At 43.0% G+C, this 21,493-nt stretch overlaps 1 protein-coding gene across 1 annotated transcript in view; it reads right to left on the minus strand.

The window, feature by feature from the left end:
• Nucleotides 1–21,128, minus strand: part of PEX14 (peroxisomal biogenesis factor 14) — a 79,342-nt gene extending 58,214 nt beyond the window's left edge. The window contains exons 1-2 of the mRNA XM_087755271.1: nt 20,928–21,128; nt 13,492–13,539 (exon numbers count right to left, since the gene is read on the minus strand). Coding sequence (XP_087611397.1) covers nt 13,492–13,539; nt 20,928–21,122 — 243 coding nt within the window. The 5' untranslated portion in view covers nt 21,123–21,128. The remainder of the gene's footprint in view (nt 1–13,491; nt 13,540–20,927) is intronic.
• Between the last annotated feature and the right edge of the window lie 365 nt (nt 21,129–21,493).

Raw genomic sequence — 21,493 nt, forward strand, 5'->3', positions numbered from 1 at the left:
TACTACAGTGCTGAAGGTGCTTCAGTCCAACGAGCAGAGAGGCAAGAACAGAATAAAACACCTTACTTGACATTACACCAGGGCCAACCTTGTGATTTTCAGGGCTCCAAGAGCTGAGCATTCCTGGAAAGCACCGTTTCCCCAAGCCTCGCTCTTTCCAACTGACGCTGTCTTATGAACAGCTAGGATGGAGTCTGAATTACAGGTCCATGCAACGTCCTAGAAGAGGATCCCCATTTCACTGTTCCTACTTAAGACTCCGTGTTCCTGTCTCCCAGGAGAACTGGTAGATCAGAGTCCAGATACTGTCAAGACAGTTCTTCTTCCCACCCTGCATGGTACCACAGAACCTCTCGCAGGCAGTTTCTTTAGGATTTATTGGTATTTTACCTTTAGCCAAGACACTTTCATTCTCTGAAGCTGTTTCACCTAATTTCTAGACAAACTGCAGCACGCATGCAAAAAAGAAATGGCAAAATGCACACTGGCCTTTCCTGGACTATGAGATATTCTGCATGTATGGGTTCATGCATGTGGTGAAGAGAGAATGGGAGGTGAAAAGCAAAAGAGCTGCCTAATGTCCTGGGATTTCTTAGGACAGGCGGTCACTCTAGTTGCACAGCTTGACTTCCCCAGAGAGTTTTCTCAAGGAGAAACCAGCCATCGATCTTGGGACACACAACTTCCAGGACCGTTCCTTATCTCAGAACAGCTTCTGCCACGAATTCCTGAATGCGCTTTAATGTTTAAATTATTAAATGCATTAATGTATTTACATTATTCAAGTCTTATGTGCATTTTTCTAAGATAATTTATGTATAAGAGTTTGAATGTCCATGACTGTTAATGTCTACAACCCTTCCTGTTCATTATTGATTCTGGAAGGAAAAAAAAAAGGCAGTGTTTTAATGCCTTATTTTTAATGTATTAAGAGTCTGAATAAGTGCATTCTCTTTTTTCTTTTGTAATTTCATAATTTAAGTAGTGCATTTATTAAACTGACACAGTATGAATTGTGGTGAAGTCTGGCACAGGTCCATGCTGCCAACGCAGCCCAACCGACCATCACGCTACTCTGCAAATCAAGTACAAGCTCAGCTCCTCTTACGCCAGCTTTTACTCCCTACCTGAAATCAGAAGGGACAGAGACTACAAGGAAGTCTTTTTAAAATACATTTTCTTTGCTATTTACATGGCTTTTCTCTATCATCTCCATTTTAAGTCAGTGAAAGTTTTCTTATGCTATTGATGAACTGTTTTAATGCAAACCTACTTTATCAATGAGCTCTGACACATATACTACAGCTAAGAAATTTCTACACTACCTTTTAAGCCCAGTAGCTCCAAAGCTCCTCAAAAATCTAAACTGAATGTAATTTTGTTGTTTCTACACCACAGTTGCACACATCATAAAACCAAAACTTTGCCTATAGCTTAATGTTCACAGGCAAATTATATACAGGAATCAGGTCACCTCGACTGTTGAACCACAGTCCCTTCTAGAGCAGAATGCAACAGATATTCCGCAGTAGCTGGCCATCTTGCATGCCAGTTTGGGACAAGAATGCTATAACAGGCAACAGAAACTGCAAAAAAAATTCAGCTAACACACAAAAGAGCTACCTCCGCTCACTCCACCCACACATAAATGGCGTTGTATGGACATGCACTTTATATATAAATTATGTGTAAATGCCTTAGATGTTTATAGCCAAAAATACTACTTTCAAAGTCCAGTTTTTACTGCCAGACAAATTCACTGCCAGTTGAGCCTACGCAGAGCAACAGTGACACCCGATGGCTTTCAGCTTAACCTTCGGACACGCACTCCCTGTGAGAAGAATCCAGGGGCTCCGTTTCCTCTGTCAGTAAGGTAGCCCCAACTCAAATCACCTATCAGAACAACTCATCAAGAAGCTGAACTGCAGAGAGATAAAACTTGCTGTACGTAGGCACTGTATGTAATTATGAGTGTGTGCATAAGTTTCACAGTACATTCTGCATAATTACAGCCTTGCCTGGCACAGTTGCCAGTGCGAGCATGAACACACACGCACACACATAATGTATGCACAATATTGTGCATATGGACTTGGGAAAAGACAGAGAACAGTGAAAGTTGCTGGCTGTTGTTTTAAGAGCTGACTCTGCCATTTCTAAGGTTAAGTTTGTGTTTTTTTGCTACTCATTACCATTCTTTAACTGTTACAATTTATATCAGCATATAATGTTAAATAATTACAGGGAGCGGAGCTCACTCTAGCGAGGATATAAATGCGCTGTGGGATTCTACAGATTTAAACAAATAACACTCACAGCAGGGGGTGAGCAGATGAATTAGCATTAATATCCTGCCTGGGAGATCCCAGTGCAGTGTTATGGCTTAAATACAGATCTTTTCTGTAACAGTCAATATGACAGCTACTAGCAATACAGCCCGGCACATTCACTAGTCAATACAGCAGCTGCAGCTAAAAGAATGCCCTTGTAATAATCCATACAGCAGCCAGTTAAAATAAATAACTTCCCTTTAACAGTCTATATCGCAGCCAACTGCATTAAAACCTTTCCTTTTAAGGTCTATACAATAGTCAGCTAAATGGAAAAATTGGCATCCTTCTTGGCAGCTTCAGAGGGAAGTCAAGCATCAAATGGGCTAGAGACTGAATTCTCCTCTCATCTCTTAGGGGACGAGGGGGGTCCCTTCCATATCGTGCTGGTGGAGAATCCTGCAATGCTGCTGTCACAGCTTGCAGTTTAAGTTTCGTGAGAAGATGATTTAAGTCTCCAAAGCCGTCAATTCATTATCTTTCACAAGCAATTACATCCACTTTAAAAAATCAAGACCAAAACCTATTTCTTTCCTGATCAGAATAACGAATCAGGTACACCACAGCTGTCCAGAAGCAGCCAGCACATATATCCATATTTCCTCAGAGTAATGGCAATATGCTTCTCCTAGCACTTTTACCATTAGAGAAGTCCCCCATCTCAGTCTAAAAGCAGAACCCAAACTTGAACTCTCTGTTTTAAATCAGTAGCTGCTTTTTTACTCTCTAACAAGAAGCAACAGGCTGAGGTAGGCTAGGAATCTACCTCCCTTGGACTATACCACAGCACTTTATTTTGCAATAGCAATTGCAAAAGACCATGATATAAATCATGATAGAAATGGTTACAAAGCATCCAAATCTAAAAACTGAACTGGAGGACAATCCATGACCACAATGAATTCTGTCATAAGGCCACTACATACAGTTTTTACATCTAGGGTCAAATTCTGTTCTCATATATATAGATTTCATGCTGGTTTCCCTCCATTCTTCTGTGATGGAGTGGCTGCAGATTCACACTGTGAATTAACTGACCTGCAAAACAAACCTGTAGAACTTCCACAAATTAAAACAACTCTTCTTGAGGCAAAATTAGAAAGTAAAGCACAAAAAACTCATAGCACACATAATACTGAGCTTATAGTTTACAAAATCTTGTACAAGCAGTCATAAATTTCCAGAAAATGAAATGTGTACATATTTTCGTATTTTCCATACTGCTAAGAGATTTTATTGATAGCGAATTCTGCCACTAGAATACTACATTTGCTAGCTTCTTATAAAAGAAAGGAGATACATGACAATTTTGTTAGAAATTGGAATGATAAAGCAGGAATGGCATTTATTCTTTAAAACTCCACAAATGAAAAACATCTGCCTGCCTTCTTTTTAAGAAACCTGTCCCTTTGGGTATATATTAAAAAACATAAACACAAACCAGGGGCCTACAATCCCACCAGATGTTTGGCACCTGGAGCCTTTTCAAGTAATTGATCAAGAAAATAAATATTTTTTCAGGTAACAGGAAAAAATTATCTCTAAAATCTTTCACATTGTCAATGCATTAATTCATTTTATCTCAGATTTTAAGGGAAGACTGCAGCTACAAACACATTCCAGCTTATAGCCTCCCAAATTAAAAATACATACACACCACCCCTACTCCAGAAGTCATGGTTTGAAGCTTTGACCATATTTTGCAAAATGACAGTTATTAAAAACAACAAACATGCATCACAGTGAGTCATCTGGTTTCCAACTTCTGAGTCAAAAGGGGCTGATTCCACACAAACTGAAACCTGGCTCTGTGACTACTTGCATGTTTAACGATTTGTATCTCTGCACCACAGCTTCAGAACAGGATGTGGAAGAAAAGAATGAAAAGGAGATGGGAGAGAGGGGAGGGGAGGGGAGAGGAAGAGAAAAAACACTTCTTTACTGGTCCCAGTGTCATTGCAAATAAAGACCATGTCAAGATTTAAACCATAATAATGGAAAGGCTATAAAGGTCCCTGCTATAATGTTTCCTCTGATATTCCCTTTCATAAATGCTCTCTTTATGTTGCATGCTTTGCAATAATACATGTAATGTTTGTGAACTAGCCCCACTGGGGAAGCTGTATCATATGAAGCTTCACAGAATACAACATTAGAAGCTAGACAATTCATTTACCAGTTCCTCAACTTTTGTTAGCTGCACCTAGATTCTTCAAGAGAATGCAACAAACAGGAGGAGACAAGTAATCTAAAGCAACCTCCAAATATGTTTAGCTGCAAACAGATCTGTATGTACCAACACACGGACATGCAGTATGGAGTTATCTCTTCCTCCAATGCAATACCTTTCTGGGTACGACTAAAAGCCTCTTCCCAGATCCTACGCGTATAAGCAAGAACCCCGAACTTGTTCACAACTATGCCAATCGGATCGATAGCATCCTGTGAACTATGTCGGTGCCAAGAGTATCTGCACAACAGATATGGTGCCGCGAGCCTCCTGATGGCAGTGCATAAACACATGCGCATGGGGTACTGGTTGCAATACCTCTTTCATTTTGCGTGTGCATAGCAAGACCCATTCACTTCAGGCAACACACCCGCATGGAGCTCTGCTCTGCCTTCCCAGAAGGAACGACCATAGCAGCCTGAGGCACCTGCATGCCTGGCAAGAGAAGTATAGAGAAGAACACCAACTCTGTAAGAATCTAGCATCAGACTGGAATCCCATGGGGCTTTAGCACTGAATTTCCAAGTGACCTGATACCACTACTTGGAAGCATACAGGGTGCTTGGTAGCTGACTATTAGAGTGAGAACTAAGTCCATCTTTACAGGATTGTGGCAACCTGAGGTTGAGAAAGGGGTTGTCAAAAATATAGTGTCGGGTGGGGGGAGCTCGTCTCAGTCTTGACTGTAATTCTCAATCACTGCACAGAAAGTATTTATATCCTGTTGGCAGCATGTGTAACCAATGCGACTCTTCGTGTCAGAGCTGTCAATTACGGGCTTGACTTATGAGGAAAGATTAAATGAGCTAAATATGTAGAGCTTGGCTAAGAGACCAGGATGGGGGTGGGGGAAAGGAGAAATGATGTGATAACTGTCTGCAAACATCTGAAGGGTGCAGATGCTTAAGGAGGAAAGGAATCACTTAGGGTGGCACACAAAACAAACAGGAGAAGCGAGCTGGAAGGAAGACACAGGAAATTCTCACTGTATAGCAGGGAAACTCCATTCCAGCAAGATGTACTCTGCTGTAGAATTGTATCCCGAGGAACACCATCATTCAGGCCATTCAGATGCTTGACAAAACACTAGGAAGTTGATAGCAGAGGAAAATCCTGCTCTGACCAAAAGATAAAACAGATAATGTAAAAAAGTGGGGCATATTGTGAATGTGGCTGATGATATGAAGCTCTCTCTCTTGATTCTCTCTAGCTGTACAGTCCTTTTACTAAAAAGCTATGCCTATTTTCATTGTTACTCTTCAGAAAGGCAATTGTCAAAGTAGCAGTGGTGTGTTACGGGGTCACAGCTGGGAAGATGTGGTCTGTACAATCATAACAAGGAGAAGAGCTATGTAAACATGCATACAAAACCAAAACAAAACAAAAACTGTTAAGATGTTTGGATGGATTTGCAACGTAAGTGACATATGGAGAAATACAAGCAACGTGAAAAGCAGGGAAAGTCTCTTCTCCAGTAAGTTGTTTAGGAACTCCAAATCTAAGAATTATACCAACTCTCAACTTCCTAGTTTGGCAAATCTTGGTTCTAAAGGTGCTGGCATCAGAAGTATCTGAAGGATGTATTCCTGTGCATCAAAGTTGGGGAAAGTTCGTTCAAGTTCTTGAATAAGCCTTTTGTGCCCTAGCTACCTTACTTTTTAACGTGATGAAGATGCAACATATCCTTTGCTCTGAGGCACAACAAAGATGCCACAGACATTGCAATTTTTTTCTTACGGCATGATCTCCCAGGTTAAAGTAGGAGGAAGCCAAGAAGTGAAGAAAGTTATCACATGTAGGCAGTTATAATCTTGTAAGAATCACTAGCTGTCACTGGACTCTTTTTGATTGCAATAACAATGACACAGGCAGCATCTGGATATGGGCAAAAGGAGTCGAACTGCTCAGTGGTTTCAGAGGTAGGAGAGGAATTAAGAATCTTGAGCAACACTTTCCAGGTTAGGAATTTAATAATGTGGAGTCAAGAGGCACTCCAAAGAACAAGTCTCCTGCATAAAGTTATTTCAGGAAGCTAAAAAGGCAGACACTCCTGTGAAGTTCTTAAGCTGGTCCCTCCTCTCCCTAAGCAGAAAGAACCGTGGGCAATTGCTGCCCTCTACAAGTTGTTCTGCACATAGCATATTTTCCACACACATGTAGCTGAAATGATACTATTATCTCACCTTGATCCCATAACCCATCATTACCAAAGTGCACACTGTGCAGGCACCTCTCTGCTGTGTGCCATCACCTGTTTGAAATTAATAGGTACCCTTTCCAACAGCTGGGATGCACACAGCAAAGTGCTCCCAATCTTTCTGAGGAGGCAGAGAGCTGGGCTGCCAACTGATACAGCACCGCCAGCTGATAGCAGAGCAGGCCATGATCTGTAAAAAACTGTTGGTAGGTGTAGCATGTTTAGACCTCCAAAACATCACGTGAACATAAACAAAAAAATTAAATTCATTTTTCTCAAGGGGAAAATATCAAGTAATGTTAAGTATTTCCTAGCTGTGTGCCAGTGTTTTTTTCCAACGTCACAAAGCACTGTAGCTTCTATTTTACCTTCAGTGAGAGATCTGGGATCTCTGGAAGTCATATCATACCTAACGTTAAAAAATATTCTAACCTAACTCCTAGTACTTTAATTACCTTGCATGTTTTGTAAAGAACAACTTAGAGTATTACAACTATTTTAAAACCATCTTAAAAGTCTTCTGACCAGTAATGTTGGTTTGTCTGAAAAGTAGGAATTGCTTTCAGAGCTCTCTTCTGCCCAAGTGCACAGAAAAGATTACAAGCTGCTAACTCACCACACTGTTAGTAATAGAAAATGACTGTACCTATCCTAGTTGTTATGCTGCCTCACCCACCGGCTCTGAAGTGCCGTTTAACCTGTAAGCTCTTAGGGACAGCCAAAGCCATTATTACATTTTGTACAGCCTGATAGGGTCTTAACCTGCTTTGGCCTGTAACTGCTGCAAGTTTCTAGCTTTCATACATTAACATATAATGCTACAACAGAAGTTATATCCCAAACTATTATAGTCTACCTTCTTTTATAATTGTGATTTAAAGGAATTCCAAGAAAACTTTCCCATTGACCTCAGACATGCAATTTAACTTGACGTGACAGTGTTCCTTTAACTATGCTCAGTAAGTAAATTTGCATCTGTGTGCTTTGCCCATATTAATATATTTGTCTAAATCAAGAGAGTAAGAGGAATTGACAGATTAAGCGAGTACGTTTTGCTTGAACAACAAAAGAAGTCAATGAACACGCAGAAGTAAGAGACAAAAACAGGCAAAAACCCAATAATCTCAAACTTATCAGAAGGTCAAACACAAGAGAAGTCCGCTTAGTAAATCACAGAATTCTCTCTGCAGCAAGCCAAAGGACATTGTGTGCAAGGCAGTCACACACCTCTGGCTTCCTATTCCAGGCCAAATAAAACCAAAATCTGCACAGCAATTGCCCTCCACAGCCTGACGGAATTATGGTACGGCACTGGGAATCAACAGCAACACATTCAGGACCTCTCCAAACAAACTGAAGCATTACCACACCACTAGGGTTACTGCCTGTATGGGAGGTCACAAAGCTGATAGTCTCTCTCTCTCCCCTGCTGATGGTGGTAAATTATCCTGACTAATGTTTCGCTGGGGGCTATAAGTTAGTTGCCTACTGCCTCTGGCTATCTGGAAATCCCCTCTGGATAGATTTTCTTTTAGAGACTCATTCAGTGTAGGCCACCACTCCGGACAAACCCATTGTGGCAGACAGAAAATTTGTACAGTAAACAGGGATAAATCTTGTCTTAAACAATAAAGGGTTGGAAAATGGAAAGCAAAAGTGTGATGGGGAGTGCCCCTCCAGTACACTCCAGTCCTTCACATCATTTCTGCAAACAAAAGTCCTTCTGAAAAAAAAATCACATTTTATACAAATCTAGACTAATCTTTGAACTTTAAAAGAAATGATAAGGATACTACATGGTATCCCTTGTGTAAGAATGTGTTCCAGAAAACAAAGTATGACTTTTTCAGTGAAAATATCTTTCTTGTCTGCATTTCAAACAATTTCAGTCAAAGGAGAATCTTCAAAAAATTCCCATGTACCTCGTTTTCTGTAGGGTTTGATAGGGCAGAAAGAGCATCTACTACTTTGTAAGAAGAAGAGGGACATGGATTCTCAATGTGCCCAAAGATTTGTTCACAAAAAGTGGATTCTGAGTACTCTTAACTAACATTAGCCCCAACAAGCTCTCTCAAACCTTATGACACAGTTCTGTAACCTTTCCTCATTCCCACTCATGCTTTTGTCCACATGGTTGAAGACAACGGTATTGTTAGTATTAGGCTCCATCAACTTCTAATTACACCAGTTAGAGCTAAAAGTAGTCAAACTTAAAACCTTGATTGCAAAGCTCCCTCCTCAGAAACCTAAATGAAATTCTCTTTAACCAAGTCTACTTAAGAGGAAACTTAACAGAATAGATAAGGTTCAAAAGGAGGCAATGAAACAGAGAGGATCTAATAACTCTATTGTCTGTCACTGAATGCTAAGCACCCAAATCCAGGCAGCTGAGAAAAAGGTAAGTAACTCTGTCCAGTTTCAGTTTCAAAAATTTTATCCATTATAAACACGTATCACAAATTTTACTGGTTTACTTCCAAGGAAACCTAGCAACTCAACACAAAAAACTTAGAGGAACTAAACATGCCCATAACGAAGCCCCACCATCATGGCTTCAATCTGAGATCTCAACTGATGGTTCAGGAAATCGAACATAGATACCAACACCAAATGTGTTCAGCATGGACATACTGACTGATGAGACTTTGTGCCTGCGGATACACGATGAATATAGAAATGTCAAGTCTCGCTTCTGCTCTTCATGTTTTTCATTATTCCTCAACTGCCAGAAAAGTAGTCAAAACCAGAAGAAGGATGAACTAAAGAAGTAGCAGTATGCCACAATCGCTTTTAAAGAATGTATTACACATGCAAGGCTAGAGGCTTTTCCAAAGACATAAAAGGGGCAGAATGAAGCCCCTGAAACAGAAATTACCTCATTTACCAGGCCAACAGACTAGGTCTCACATCTATGCCACTGGCTTGCTGGATAAACCTGGCTAAACAGTTAACCTGTGTGTCTCACAGCTTTTCTAGAAAATGGAGATAACCTAGACATATTCCCTAGACACGGTAATTAATGTCTTCAGTGTATCCTATGATGTTTGCACAAAAAGGCACATTAAAAGTATTCAGGCCATTATCGTGACCCTTAAAAATTTTAAAATCAGTTTAACAAAGGGTGGAGAAAAGCCATGAGGGCTCCAGCACATACCAACAAACTTGTTACCTTGTACCTTTTGACAGCCTGTAAAAAAGGGAATAAAATGTCCATATTTCAGTGCTAACTGCTATCATCTGCAGCAAGAAACAGAAAGAAACAGCACATGCCAAAAATGAAACAAGAAATGTTAAATCTTGCAGAAGAAAATACCCTGCTCCTCATACCATGATCCAGGGATTTTGTAACTTAGTGAGAAACCAAGAGAGTGTTTTACATTTACAACCAGTACTTTTATATTTACAACTAGTACTTCTTCCAGATACCAAGCACCAGCAAGGGAATGAGTATGTTTTGCGGCAGGAAAAAACAAAACAAACCAACAAACAAGCAGCATGTGGAAAGGCCTCACTTATAAGCTCTGCTTCCTTAGGTTTTTCCTACAACCTAGACTCATGTTAGGGGCAATCATATGTATAACCTTCATAGCTGAAACTTAGGCTGCAGCAAATTCGGCAGAAAGCAAAGGCCAGCAACAAACATACTCAAGCTCTTGAAAACATCTCAAAAGCAGCACAGTACGGTTAAAAAGCTACAAGGCGCTGCTAGGGAAAGACAAAACAAGCTCAAAAGAGAAGCAGAAAAGACAACATAATTACACTAAAGAGAGAAATTAGACCAAAGAAACAAAGATTTGAGAAGAAAAGGGGATTTTCTAATGCTTTAACCTCACAGACAGGGGTTTTGTCCTATGTGGTTACATCTTTTGCACATCCCAAGACTTTGAGTGGTTGCAAAAAGACAAACCTATTCCAATTCCACAAGTGTTCAGAGGATTATCAGAGGTGGCTGCACATACAAGCAGAAAGGGATGCAGCAGTGTTCACTGATAAGCTGGACTCAAGGAGAAGCTGATCCCGCACTGACGATGACAAACGTGGCTGTAAACAGCAGCAGAGCGAGATGCTGACACTCTGCTAACACAAGGTTACACTTCCCACTATGGAGCTACACGGCAAATTTTAATGGGCCAAGACCGACAGCTAGGGAAATGAGTGTCCGCTCTCTGCTGCAAAAATTATAGCTTTTCCCATCCCCCTCCAACTCATTCTCCACTGTCAGTACTATAACACAATGACCTCTTATTAGGGAGTATTTTTCAGTTGGGACAGTTTATTGTAAGGACACTGGATAACTCCAGGGATTAATGGCATGGACGTGGAGTCCCTTATCTCCAGTGTGGTAGTTCAAAACATCAAAAGCAGGTTGAAGAAAGAGCAATTAGGAGTGTGACATGAGTTTGTAGGGCTCCATTCTGAAGGCCTCAGTAAGGCCATCAACCTTAGCAAGGTACGCTCTGAAGACCCAAAATGCTGGACACAATATGATGTGTCAGACTGCATCTGCTACATGATCTTGCAGAGCACTGAAGTCCTCTTGCAAACAACTAGAAATCATTGCTTCGGGATTCCTGTTGAAAGCAGCAGGCTGTGGGGGTACAGAATACACAGAAGACAGTGCCACTGAGCACCGAGCAGAAGGCATTTAGCACCTTGCAGGATACAGTGCCCATTAGAATGACAAATACAATACAAAACCAGTGTGAGCCTATAATGACATTTGCTGATACAATGCAAGATGTTTAAATTCTATTGCTTTCTCATACTGGTGCATAACATCACTGATATGTTCCAAACAGGTCTCAGCCCTATGAAGCACTGGGTACTTTCAGTCACCAATTAAGTCAAAAAAGGTGAGGGGCTACAGAGCAGAATTTGGTCATGAGACTCTTTTCTCCCTCCTCTGGATTCTGTAAGTCGTCTTCAACTGCTTAACACCAGATTTGAAGTCAGCAATGATATGCCTGAGCACATGGCTTTCCCATACAGAGCCATTTGTTGGATTCATGCCATAGTTTGTTCTGGTGTTTCCGTAAACATTTTTATGACATGGCGCCATGTGCCTATAAGTCTGCTTTATGGACCGATATCTACTGCATGCATTAGAAGGCAGCACGCATGATCCTGGCTACAGAGAAGCCACAGTAGTGTGGTGGAAGTTAGGTCATCTGGCTCACAGAGCTGAACTGCTCATTTAATAAGGCTTCCACAGATACTCAGCTGGAAGCAATAACGACTCCTAAGCAAACGTGACAGAGACTGTGAGAGTTTAACATAAAAAAGAACAATTAATAAAAAAACAAGGAAAAAACCTCCACCTTTCAAAGGACTCTAATTAGCTCACACGCAAGACTCACCATTGTGAGAGTGAAGTTTATGTTGGAGTTCTTTAAATTTATAAGTATTTTTATATGGTAGGAATATACACCTATACAGAAAGATACACAACTGTTATGTGCTTCCTCTGAGCAATTCTTCAGTTGCATATACAGTCAGAAATTAATTAAATCAAAGCTAATGTTAGAATCTGCCTTGAGAAAGAGAACAAACTGCCAACCAGAACAGGCTGTGATGGTCTGCTGCCTGCTATGACCTTCCGGGGCTGGGGCGAGGGAAACCAACCTCAAAAAAACCAAACCACCAAATCCATCACAAAGCACATGGTGTTGATAACAACTTCAGGTAATCTCACATACAGATGTCTATGCAATTAAGGGATGGCACAGTGTTACTAGACTAGAGAGATTTTCACTGCAGAGTTTACCACAATCACGAACAGCCCTTTCATAAGATGCACTTTACTGACCCTTCCCAGTTCGCAGTCTTTACTCACATCTCCCTCCTGGGTTCTCCAGATAAGAGTTACAAGGTAAAAATACTTTGATGTGGCCAGTGCCACACCATTATGGAAAGTATTTGAGTATTCTCAATACAACCAAACAGCTTGTATTCACTATGATCACCAAATGAAAGCCAGAGAAGAAACTCAATTAGAGATTTATATGTTTAGGACAATAACATGGGCTAAGAATTTTGGCAAGGTTTTGACTGAGTTATGATGGCTGAAAAGGAAGGAAAAAAAGAAAACGAAGGTTGTAGAAAAAATATACTGCAGCTCCAGAGAGTGGTGGCTCACTTCCCACTCAGCATCGCCATAAAAATGAAAACAAAACAAGGTTCTTTTGGTTATCCTCATACACAGAAAATCCCAGAGCTCTTTCCAAAACTGTTCTAGAGTGAAAACATTGGATCACATGCACTGCCAGCTGCCAGAGACTTCTAAGCTCACTCTGAGTGCATCTGAAAATAAAGACAGCTTGAATGAGGTCTCTGAGCAGCAGAGTTTAGTTTTGTTTTTTTTTTTTTTAATTAGACAATAGCACTAAGAATCTCAGTTCAAATTATGCTGCCCAGGTCTTCCTTCAGACTCTTTAATAAATAAGCACTGATCAAGAGCATACATTGCACACACTTAGGACAGGCAGTCTGTGCTCAAAGACAACTCAGTGGCCTAGGTAACCCATGCCTAACCCCAGAGAGACAGGAGGTTATGGCTACAGGTCAGAATTCAGAGGTCAACAGCAGGGCAACATAAGGAAGTTTACACCTTTTTCACAAAGCACCAGCTCCTTAGAAAAGCAAAACAATGGATGCAAAATGATGTAGCGAAGAGAACAACTCATGTATATTATATTATCAGCAAGAAATTATATGCTGCTGCTTGGAGAACTTACCAGTGGCTCCCGAGATGCTGCATTTTCAGTGGCAGGGCAGGAGCCAGCCTGTAAAGCAAAAAGAAGAGTGAGGTTACATTGCCACCTGATGGACATAATTAGAAATACTTGTCTGTTAAGACCACCCTTCCCAAGAGCAGGACTTAGGCAGACACATTTGTTTCTGCTATCAGCAGCAGTGACGGACTGAAGACAAAAAGGTCAAGATCACAGAAAAAAAAATTAGTTCCAGCAGTCCCCATTTAAAACAACAGAATTCACAGAATCTGCAGAACTTGCTTTAGGGAGCCAGCAGTGAAAAGCCAGAGAGACTAACGAGAGATGTCATGAAAGAAATGTCCACCCTAACTCAAATTCTGAAATACATGGTGCAGTGAACAAATACAGCATGAAACCAGGACTCCCTCTGCCAAACTCTTCGTGGCAACACTTGCCACATCGCATGGTATAAGACGGGATATTTTCATCATATATGAAATGAGGATAATAACTTGCCTGTCTCAAAGGGTTCTGATGACTACTTGACATCTGCAAAGAATTTTGTGATACTAAAGGGAAGAAATGCTGCAGAAGCCCAAAGTACTGCTATTGAAGTGGATGCAAAGGTACCTTACTCTGATTCCATCATTCACTTTCTCCTCTCTAGTAGGACTGAACTTGACACCGAGCTTCTCCCATCTCCATGATCCAGTAATGCACCCTTTGCTTCCTGCACTATTCTTCTAAAGATTTCAAAACAACTATTTAACTAAACCTCGCAATATGTCAGCAATACCAGTACTATCCTTGTTTCTCACACATAATTAAGAGACGCAGTTTTAGGGCAGATGCTGAACACCTTACCTTGCACACTAAGAAAGGGTGGTACAAAGGAGGAAAGTGAAACTATGTGATTAAAGCAGGACAGCAAGCCAAAGATTGGACTAGACTTAACATTAAGGAGCCTCCACCCTCCAGGCTGACCTGCAGTTTTGCTCATATTCACTCGCTCACCAAGAACAGGTATTCTACATTTAGCATAGTCCCATGTTTTACAAAGTTACTCTCTGGGCTTTTCTTCACTGCCAAAAAAAGCAGTCTGATCTCTGTGTAACTAGCATATATCAGTGCTCCCAGGGTAGACACACCTAAGTTTCACCATAAAATAAACTTACCTTGGTCAACCATCTACTTTCAAATGGGATTCACATGATGTTAAGATGGTCTAAACCATATTGCCTACACTGTGTTTTTTTTAATCTTAGGTGAGGTGACACATACTGGTTAGCTCAATGGTAAAAAATTGCAGTTTTATTAGTAACAAAGACAAGTTTTGCGGCTCAGTTAGGAAAAAAGGGATCCTATTCTTTGAATATAGGGAAAGATAAAACTTTCAAGTGATAGCATAAAGGTCCTTAAGTGACTTTTTGTCCTCCAATTGTATTCATCACTTTTATACAATATAGCACACCTTCAAAGTATCTCAAGATTTTTTCCCATCTACAAAATATGCAAAAAAATACAGATAAAAGTATTTACCACAAGAGGGTGCCAGAAACTCAAACATACTGCAACTCAGCTACTTCCAGCCATAAGCCTCATCACCTGCCAGATCTCACAGCTAGGCAGTGATTCTCTAGAGAGGCCCTGAAGCTCTTCACACGCAGTCATCATCATTTTTGTTACTCCACTATATATCCGCAAAAATTTCAGCCACTAAGAATTCACTTGACATAACCACTGCAAATATCAGCTTCAACATCATACTGGAAGTCATACTACCCGGTCTGTCTGTAGTGGAGACAACGCTATGTGATACCAAGAAAAGCGCACTTCTCTCTTCAACCTTGTCGCTGGTTTCCCATTTTTATAAGCATTGTATATCTGCTTTCAAATTTTTATAGCTGGATGAAAGAAAAATAATGAACAGTCTCAAGATCCATCCACTCCTCCAAAAATATGGAAAACATATGAGAATCAACACAAGAATATGGCTTGCATGATTTATTAACAAGTTAACTGAACCTGGTTAGGTTGTGGATAAACTTATTTGGTGCATATGTTCTCTTTTATTTCTTCAGTCAAACCCCAGGACTAACATGGGTATCTTACTACGGCTAATACTCTAAAATATTGGAGCCTGATTCATAGCACACTGAAGTCAAAGAAGAGATTCTCATCAAATTCAGTTAGCATGGGGTCAGAACTGCTTAGAAGAGGCAGACTAAGAACAGCACAGATAAAATTCCTGTTGAATACTTCAAAAAAGTACCTATAGCTGTTAACTACTATTATAATGGAATTGTTCCATCAAGCTACTTGCGTTGTGTTGAGTTTTCTAAGAACATATGTATTTTGCTCTTCTGTAGCATGTTTCAAGGAAAATTCAAAGCATTTTAACTACTTAAGCTGACTTTGCAAAGAGAAAAACTACAGATGTGTGGTGCAAACAGTAAAGTCACAAAGGCACAAAGGAAGAAAGACACCACCACAGAATTCATATCCTCAGAAAATTCCCTGAGCATCCTAAGTACTAGAGCTTGTATGTTCTGCCCTAAGGAGCTGCACTAGTATTTATGGACTGTTGCTCCACACAACATTTGGATAACCTGGGCAACTGCCCAAAGAAGGATTTGAAATGGAGCCTAGGTTACTGTGAGAAAGCTTATATTATATTGTCAGGTAAGAGTCTGGATCCTGAAGACAAATACTCAAAAATTCTGACATGTGCTTGTACACAACCTGATGACAAATATATGATTAGTTGGATAATTTATGGTACTTTGACTGCATTGTGCAAAGCTACCAACTTTTTAAATGAGCTCTGCATTTTCCTTCCAGCAAGATTTCCAAGTACAAGGCATAGTGTACCAGCAAAGGAACTAGTCTTATAAGGTAGGGGACAGTAACCCTCCCGAACATAGTAGCTCTGAGACAAGTCAAGGAAGATTCCATCCCTTCCATGCGATGGCTGTTCAATAGCCTGTATTTAATGAAAACAATGGACATCACAGTCCAGAGACCACTTATCTGGTGGTCTCTGGATTATTTTATCATGGTTTATTATCATAAACCATCTTTTAAGGCAGAGAATAACAGGCTTAACAGTCAAGAGCTACAGGCAAGTGGGGAGGAAAATTTACCTATATCTAGACTAACAATGCAGCTAGGGAATTAAGTCTCTGGAGCAACAAATCAGACATCTTTCAACATCTTTTAAATTTGCTTTAACTACTTCCTTACCAGAAGAAAAAAATGCAGCTAGATGGTAGACTCAATCCAAAGTGGGTATAATGAAGCTTTAGAAAGAAAACAAGTAAGATTTGGGCCTTAGTACTCTGCTTGCTTCCCCACTAAACCACATGTAAGAACATCACCAAGTATAAAAGATGTTGGAACACCAGTGCATTCTGTTCACCTTATCATCTCTCCTGTCTCAGTCTCTTTCATTAAATTTATATGTAGTTTGGTTTTAGCATAGTGAGCCTTCCAGTGTTATAAACCAAATAAAAGAATCCCACATACAGAATCCACTCTGCCTATCCTGCCTCAATGGCTGCACTACCATTTTGGCACCAAGTCAAATTCAGCCACTGACTTTAACAATTTCAAGCCTTTTACGACTCACACAGACCAGCTACATACTGACTTCCAGGCTACAGGATTCTCAGCTTCTGCACATAATTGTATGGATAATAAGGGATCATTTTGTGTCCCAAACTAAGCAGCTCAGAAAAATTTAGACATATTTATCTAAACCAACAACACTACTGCCAATTAATGTTAAGGAATTCCAATTTCTCTCACACTGCTGGGATTTATGGTTAAATGGAATACCAGAGGACTGGGTTGCTGGCTGGCTGAACCAAGAAGACTCATGAAATATACCGCCAAAGTATTCAGCATCAAAGAAATACTGATAGCCAAGAAAAATCAGAAATCAGTTATTCTTTTCACAGGTTATACCATCATCTTGCCCTTCCCTTTCTTTTACTATAAGGAATAGTAAGAGAGAGATGGGATCTTTTATTCTCTTTATTTTTTAGTAAAGACATTGCTAAAGGCCTAAGGAACATGATTTCTAAACAAAACCAAATATTTTAACATCTCTGGTAGAAATGTTTATTGCCTTTAGAATATAATACTATCTATGTAAATGATTTCATTTGAGCTGCAACACTCCCCCCTCCCCACAATGCCTAAGGTGATATATTAATTCATGAGAATGAGAAAATGAAACTAAGAAAAACAGATAATAAGCCAAAAGATATCTGACACTCCCTTTTCAGCATCTAAACTAACTAGATTTGTAATAGCAAACACGAGAGGACCCAAACATAAACATATTAAGCAAGGCAGTGCTACTACTCCTAGCCTTATGTTGAATGCTTGACAATAAATAAACAAACATCATCAGTGGCAGAAAGTAAATATTTTTCTAAATTCTCTAAACGTTTAGTGTGCAATGGTGACAACTGTTTCCACACATTGATAGCAGTGTCAAAACTGCAATGGTTGTGTAAGAGGAGTGGCATTTACATTCTGGTAAACTAATAAAGATATTTTCATTGTTTTGCTTTATTCCAAAATTGTCCCCTTAAGAATTCATCCACTGTGCTATATATTCTTCAGTTACACCCCCTTGTTCCAGCCAAAGCTGCAAGATTCTCTCAAATCCCATCTAAGCCCACAGAATTTGAGAGCACCAAACACTGCTCAGCTCGAGTTCTGGATGGGGCATGTGCAACCAGTGCAAGACACATACTAGATGGTGAAGATGGGGATATCTGTCATCAGCAGGCACCGATAGCCTCGGACAGACAGGACCACCTTCTGTCTCCACACAAGCACACAATGTGGGGAAGGAGGAAAGTTAAAATACAAGCAGGGCTGCTCCTGGTGTGTGCGTGGAGGGGGTAAATATTAGCGTGGCTCCCCTTCAGCTGAACTTGAGCATTACCTCACACACCTGAAGCAAGGCAGACCACCAGAGCTGCCCTTTAAACAAAGTCTGCCACTAATGAAGTCCTGACAGGCCAGGAGCCACAAGGAGTGCAACTGATTTGCTATTGCCTGAGAATCCTGCATTTTTGCATACAACGTGACAGAATCCGGCAGGGAGCAGTAATTGACCATTTTCACCCACAGTGGCTTCAGACCACCTCCCTCCTCAGAGGAGCTGACACAAAATAGTCTCTCTGGTGAAAAGTTGGCTTTGCAGCCTGGGTATTCTGCCTCATCTCAAATTCTTCCTGAATGCATGAGCATTAACTCCACTATGTTCTTTACAGACAATGCCTGAAAAACTCTCCACCTTGGACATAGGTGAGAGTTACCATTTCCGTTTTTCACGATGGAGGCAGTGACAGAGCGACTTTCTTAATGTCCTTAATTTTAAAACCCAGGGGGTGCTCTGGCTACATTTATGAGGCCCATTAAAAAGCAAGACTTTTCCATTTCCAAACATCAAGCCTTCTTTTGAGGTAAAGCAACACTAAACAAATGTTTAAAAAAAGGGTGCAATGGGAGGATACTATAACCAAACTCAAGAGAACTTGAATGTTTCTCAGACAACCACATTTGCCGATTAACCGGATTTCTTTCTCAGAAAGCTATAGTCAACTGCCTCGTAGACTGCCCAAGTGCTTATGGATCAGTCGCAGGTTGTTTCAGGTTCCCTCATTCTGAAAGCATTCAATCGAAGCATGAGGAATGGACCGTAACGCCCACACCTCAAACTACTACTGGTGAAAGCATGTGGCCGATACAAAACTGCCCAGCAAGCCTACTGTGAGTTTGGTAACCTGGCCTTTCACAACCTAGGAGGAGACTTGTGCTGCTTATGAGAGTATGAATTTTACGTAACTTATTTCTATTTCAGTTTAGTTCAACAATGTTCCCTACAAACTCAGCCTCCTCAGTCCAAAATAAAAGGATCAACACAGAAGTTCACAGTGATTTAGTCAAATCCAGATAGATTTGAATGATTGCACATAGAAGTGTGTCGGTGGCAGACTTTGCTCTATTTTCTTCCCTGTTGCTGAAACAGCCAGACCTTTCATCTCCCGCCGGCTGCAGGAGGGCCCTCTGTGGCCACCTAAAGGACTTACAAAATTCCATTGGTATCACATACACAGGAGCCTGTCCGAGGTACTGGTGAGATGAGAGAGCTGCCAGGAGGTCACTCAGTTTGAGGTAGGTAGAGTTTGCAGTGAAATACAAGTTACCTTGGATCACAAGCAAGCCAGCGCAAGTGACCAGAAACCTACGCTACGTAACTATATCATACTTCTATGTTTCCCTCTGGCTCCCCCATTCATTTCAGGTCCCAGTTTAAAAATATCTTAAGTTTTTAGTATGTTTCTCGGTAAGCCAGCAAAGCTACGTGTCTCTTTCACCCTCCACACTCAGTTTTTGACAATGCTTATACTACGTCTATCATTGCTTTGCCCTTTTACGCTGTTGGTTCAAGTATCCTTCTCCCTCGCAGTTGTGAGGCAGAAATATTTTGTCTAACCGGTACTCCACCTCATTTCAAAACCCATCTGACACATAAATCACCTCCTTTCTCTCTGGCTGTGCTTCCCCTCCATTCAAGTGCTTTACTGAGTTTCACATACAGACCCTGAAGCGAAAACATGCCTGCTGTCCAGGGGCCTGGCCTGAACAGCTCTTCCAATGGGAACCGCGTTTGGCTGTGCGGTGCCAGCACAGGCTCCCGCACCGGGCACGATGCCAAACTACAGAACCAGTTCCCCCGAGATGCGAAGCTCCACCGGTGCCACCGGGCACAGGGGGTGAGAGCAACGCCGAGGCGCACGGAGCCGCTAAGCGGGGCGTCCTGGCCCTCCCCAGCGGCGCCTCTCCCCCAGGAGTGACGAAGCACGGCGGTTCCGCCCGGACAGCGGCCCCCGCCGCCCCTCCCGCCCCAGCCCGGCCGGGGGCAGCGCCAGGCGCACCTGAGGGAGCCGCTGTCACCGCTCCCGCGCCCCTCCGCTGCCGGTGCTCTCGCCGGGGCGCCCGGGCTCCGGCAGCGACAGGGCCCGCCGCGGCGGGGGCTGAGGCGGTGGCCGCCACCCCCTCGCGAGGGACCGTTACCACAGGTGCGGGGGCGGCGCGCGGGCGGCGGTTGGCGGCGCGCGGGGGGGCGGCTGGCGGCGCGTGGGGGGGGCGGTTGGCGGCGAAGCCGCGCGCGCGGGGCAGGGCAGGGCAGGGCAGGGCAGGGCGGGGCGGGGCGGGGGGGGGAGCGGGCCAGTGCCGCCGCGCGCGCCCCCCACAGCCGGCCGCGGCGGGAGGAGGAGGCGGCGGGGGGGGGCGACGGGACAGGGACGCGGCGCCCTCCCCTCGCCCGCTCCCCCGCGGAAGAGGCGGCGGCGGCAGCCTCGCCCCACCCCGCCCCGCCTGTCCCCTGCCACCCCCTGCCCGAGCCCGGCGGGCAGAGCGCCAGCCCCGCTTACCTGGCTGGGCTGCTCCGCTTGCTCCGAGGAGGCCATCTTCCCAGGCCCGGCTAATCCATCCCCGCCCAACCGATGGAACGCCCTCACCGCCTTTCCCCCCCCGCGGCCCGCGCGGCCCCAGCGGCGCACGCTGCAGGCAGAACGAGTCGAACGCCGGGGCACCGATGCGCCCCGCAGGGGAACCATTCCTGCCATGAGTTTCCGGCCTCTGCGGCCTCCCGCCGGCTCGGAGCGGGCCCGAGGGGAGCAGGCCACGCACCGGGAGCCGGCCTGGGCTGCGGCGGCCTGCCTGGCCTGGCAGAAAACTTTTCCTTGCCGGGAAAAGCCAGCTGGGCCACGGACAAAACCCGCGCTGGTCTGGGCGGCGCGGCAGGGCCACGGCGCGCAGCTTCGGCGTCGCTGCTGACGGGGGTGCCGGCGGTGCCCTCACTGCCGCTGTACTTTTGGGGCTCCCAGAAGCCCGCTGAGAGGCACCCACAGCCGGTCCGGGTTTGCCCGAGCAGCGGGAGCTCCCACGGGGCTCCCACCCCGACGGAGCCGCTCCGGTACGTGCCCGGGCGGGCCTC

Source organism: Nipponia nippon, unplaced genomic scaffold (genome assembly GCF_047370975.1).
Source record: "Nipponia nippon isolate SJK-2023a ecotype South Korea unplaced genomic scaffold, ASM4737097v1 scaffold_19, whole genome shotgun sequence".
Lineage (NCBI taxonomy): Eukaryota > Metazoa > Chordata > Aves > Pelecaniformes > Threskiornithidae > Nipponia > Nipponia nippon.